General features: G+C 40.3%; 1 protein-coding gene across 1 annotated transcript; it reads left to right on the top strand.

Annotated features, from left to right (window-relative positions):
* Window positions 1-3,536: 3,536 nt before the first annotated feature.
* LOC102871571 (putative methyl-CpG-binding domain protein 3-like 5-like) lies at window positions 3,537-4,109 on the top strand. Its single transcript, XM_006898803.1, has one exon. The coding sequence runs from the start codon at window positions 3,537-3,539 to the stop codon at window positions 4,107-4,109; it is 573 nt and encodes a 190-aa protein (XP_006898865.1).
* The last annotated feature ends 310 nt before the right edge of the window (window positions 4,110-4,419 follow it).

Genomic DNA, 4,419 nt, shown 5'->3' on the forward strand with positions numbered 1-4,419 from the left:
TTCTCTGTCCATCATGAAGCTGTCGATTGACCCAGTGGTAAGAATCTTTGTTTTCTTGACATTAAGCTTCAATCCATATTGAAGACTTCAGTCCTTGGCCTTCTGCAGCAAACGTCTCCTGTCCTCTTCTGTTTCAGCAAGCAAGGTTACTGAAGATTATGGTCTTTAAGCTTCATCAGTGCCTCACGACCTCCTCACTTCTAGCCACCAACTTGTATCGTCTGCATAGCACAGGGTGTTAATGAGTCTTCTTCCTTTCCTGATGATCCACTCTTCTTTATACAGACTACCTTCTTGGATTATTTGCACAGCACAGAGATTGAATATGTATGATGAAAGGATACAATATTTACATGCACCTTCCCTGTTTTTAAACTCTACAGTATCCCTTTTTGTGTCTGAATAACTAACTCTTGGTCTATGTACAAGTTACATAGGAGCACAATTAAGTGTTCTAGAGTTTCATTCTATTCTTTCCAATGTTACTATCAATTTGTTCTTATCCAACACTCAAATGCCTTTGTAAAGTCAATAAAACACAGATAAACAAAATTACTGTATCTTCCCTTTTCAGCTCAAATATATCTGACACAAGCAATGATATTTCTTATTATACAACCTCTTCTGATTCAGATTGAATTTCTGACAATTACCTATGCATGATCCACACTCAATGTACTTGGCACCAGAAATCAGAAGATCAGGATATGTAGTATGTTGGAAAAGTCTGCTATGAGGGACCTCTCCAAATTATTAAGGAGCAATGATGCTAGTTTGAGGACTAAGGTGTGCCTGATTCATATCAGGGTCTTTTCAGTCAATTGCTATGCTGCTGAGAGCTAGACAATGAACAAAAACGACAGAAGTGGGGGAAAATGGCTTTGGAGTGTGGTGTTGAAGGAGAGCACTGAACATCCCATGGACTGCCAAAAGAAAAAACATATTTCTTGGAGGCTAGGATGTCTAAGCATTGTCTCACATACTTTGGGTATGTTTCTAGGAGAGCCTGTTCCTTAAAGAAAGACATCACTCTTGGAAAGGTGGAGGAAGAGTGAAGGAGAGGAAGATCTGCCGCTAGGAGGATTGGCACAGCGACTGCAGCAACGCACTTGAGTGTGTCAGAGATTGTGAGGTTGGCACAGGATAGGACAGGGTTCAGATCTGTTGTTCATAGCATTGCTATGAGTTGTACTTGACTCAATGACATTTAACAACAACATCTGTTCATGAACTACTGAAACATTTAAAAAAAATAATCTTCAGCATAATTTTAGTTGCATTTGATATTAATGATATCTTTCAATATTTTCAGCATTCCATGGAATTGTTTTTCTTTGGAATGTTGTTGTTGTTGTTGTTAAGTGCTGTTGAGCTGAATACAACACCCAACAACCCTATGAATATTTTCTTATGAATGCCTCCCTACTTGAGGGGCTCGTACTCCAGCAATATGTAAGATGATGTTTGGTTGCTATCCATAAGATTTTTAACTGGCTAGTTTTTCCCAAAAGTTGATCACCATGCCTTCTCCCTAGTCTGTGTTGGTCTGGAAGCTCACCTGAAACCTCTTCCCTACTACTAGAGGACTCTGCTCGTATCTGATGTATATGACATCTGGTGGTATAACTTCTACCATCAAAGCAATACACAAGTCTACACAGTACAAAAAAACCAACCCTGACAGAGAAGTGGTAGATGGCGGGTTAATCATGTATCATGTTGTTAATTACAGGGATGGAAAGGAAGTAACATCCTCAAAGGATAATGTAGGAAAAAAGGTATTTAAGTGGCTGGGTATTTGGAATCTCTAAGTAGTGCTGATGATTACCATTCTCAGTTGATAACTTAAAAGTTGGCAGTTTCAGGTCCCCAGAGGCTCCTCAACGACCTGGTGATACCCTTTCACAAGATTCTTTTTGTGTGTTGTTGATTTGGAACCAACCCATAGCTGACCGTTCAGCAGGTTTTTTAGAGGCAGTTAATCACACAGAAGAAATTGCCCATTGTTCTTCTGAAAAGCAGTCAGGGTGTTCAAACCACCTGTGTTTGGGATTGCAGTGCAGCTTCTTACCACTCAACCACTGGAGCTGACAACCCGATCAAACGCAGATCTGCTGACACTCATGTGTCTCCATGATTGAGAATGGCAACTGATCTGGTTTTTGATGTTTTCTGTCTTTGGATCACATCTGGTTGACAATGGCTAAAGTTCACATTCTCAATATATGGTGCCTATAAAAGCAATGGTGGTGTGTTTCTGAAGGGATTAGCCCCTCCTGGTAACAAGCCTGAAATATACAACATCAAGTCTCACCATCCTTGCTTCTAATTAGCATTCTGACTGCACTTCTGAGACAGATTTGTTTGTTCGTCAGTCCACAGTACCTTCAATATTTTTTGCCAGCACCACAATTCGAAGGCACAAATTCATCTTCAATGTTCTTTGTTCATTGTCAAACTTTCACATACATACGAGGCCAATGAAATGCCTATACCATGAGCCAGGCACACCTTAGTCCTCAAAATGACATCCTTGCTTGTACTTTAAAGAGGTCTTTTACAGCACACTTGCCAAATGAAAATGCTGTTGGATATCTTAACATCTTTTTTTTTCTTTTTCCTCTTGCACTGAGCTCTCTTTTTATTGTAAATAATATATAACTCATCTTTTCCCAAAAGTCACACAAAATGTATTACACCTATATATGGCATCCATGCTAAAATGAAAATATAAAATAAATAGTTGAAGAAGGTAATAAAATGTTCTAAAAGCAGAAAGAATTACTGTATTGAATATTCCTTTTTCCTGTGAGCTATCTAGCAACCAAGATAAACACAATTAGAATTTTATGGAAATATATTCTTTTTTAAAATTTTATTTTATTAATTTTAATGAACATTTACAAAGATTTTGGATTTTTATTCATTCATTGTTGCACTTCTTTCTCTACCCCCTCCCCCCAGTTCGCACCTCTCTTTGAAAAGCAAAAGATAAATTTCTTCCTTGGTACACAATCCCCCCACCCCTGCCCCTGCCCCAAATGCATTCCACTATGCAACCTTAATTCTGGATTCCTGTGATAATCATAATACGCTATCATCTTAACATCTTAACTGTAGCTTCCATGGGTGTTGATGTGGATCTAAACGAAATGAAAAGTTTTACAGTTTCCATGGATTGACACAGTGACTGAAACAACCAGAAGAGGTAATGGTGGTGGATCAGGTACAATTGTGGTCTGTTCCATATAGGGTTACTATGAGTTGGAGGCCACAAGGTACAGCAACAGCTACATCAACAATTTCTTAGCAATGAGGATTCTGACACCCCTTCCCCAGACCTGCTTTATCAGACCTTCTGGTGTCAGGTCTATAAATCCTGAGTTCTTACACACTCCCCACAAAAACTTCAATTCATGGGTAAAATCTGAAACATCTTTATCCCTGGTGAGAAAGAGATGGGGAGTCTTCCTTCCCCATTTGTTACAATTTCACTTTTTCTTTTGTTTTTAAAGGGGAAACTCAAGAGAAATATGATGGCTCAAACTTCACAGAGGAAATGTAAGCGTGAAACTGAGGTCAACTGGAAGCCTGATTTAAGTTCTAAAATCCCTGTACGGTTGACCAGCTGTATATTCCAGAAACCAGTTACTAGGATTGTTTGCTTCCCAGGCAATGAGGTCAGGCGTGGCCAATATGAGGAGCAGCTGGAGAATCCCCAACAGGCGTACATATACATGAGACTGCAGGGGCTCCAGGCCTGCAGCAGCACGGGAGAACCGCTAAAGGCTCCGGACTTCAAAAATGTATTGAAAAGAATCACACCTTCTGGTGGAGGTATGTCCCTGGGCTGTGTTGATGACAAGGGTCCGTTCATGTTCCCTATTACAAGCCCTGAACAGTATTTCAACGTGGCAGTGATTGCCCCAGGGCTAGGTCTGTCTCTCTCACGGAATGCCAGTGGACAGCTGGTAACTTCTGGAGATACCAGGAAACAGGCACAGAAAGTGAAGAAAGCAAGGGAGAGATTGGCTTTGGCCCTGAGGGCAGAAAGGCTGGCCAGGGAGGCAGAGGCCACAAAGAGCCAACAAGAATGTCCTGAAAACTAGACAAGAAATGGGCAGAAAAGGGCTAAAGAAACTGACCACTGCGGCCCTTGGCAAGTTTTTCACCAAGACACTGCCTTGACCTTTATTAGCATCTTTTATTTCAACGCTGCTTTTCCTGCACCAAACTATGACAATTTGTGTTATACCTAAACTGTCCTGTATTAAAGTCCTTCAAGAGACACAAAGTATGAGAGGCAGATGGTTTTGTGGATGAGAGATTGGATGTCATGTGACAATAAGAGATCTTTACTTTTTATTAGCCACCTCAATGTGTACACACCACAGTATTTGTTGATTGCTCACGTTACAA

This window comes from Elephantulus edwardii, unplaced genomic scaffold (genome assembly GCF_000299155.1).
Source record: "Elephantulus edwardii isolate Elephantulus edwardi_28Jun2011 unplaced genomic scaffold, EleEdw1.0 scaffold00237, whole genome shotgun sequence".
Lineage (NCBI taxonomy): Eukaryota > Metazoa > Chordata > Mammalia > Macroscelidea > Macroscelididae > Elephantulus > Elephantulus edwardii.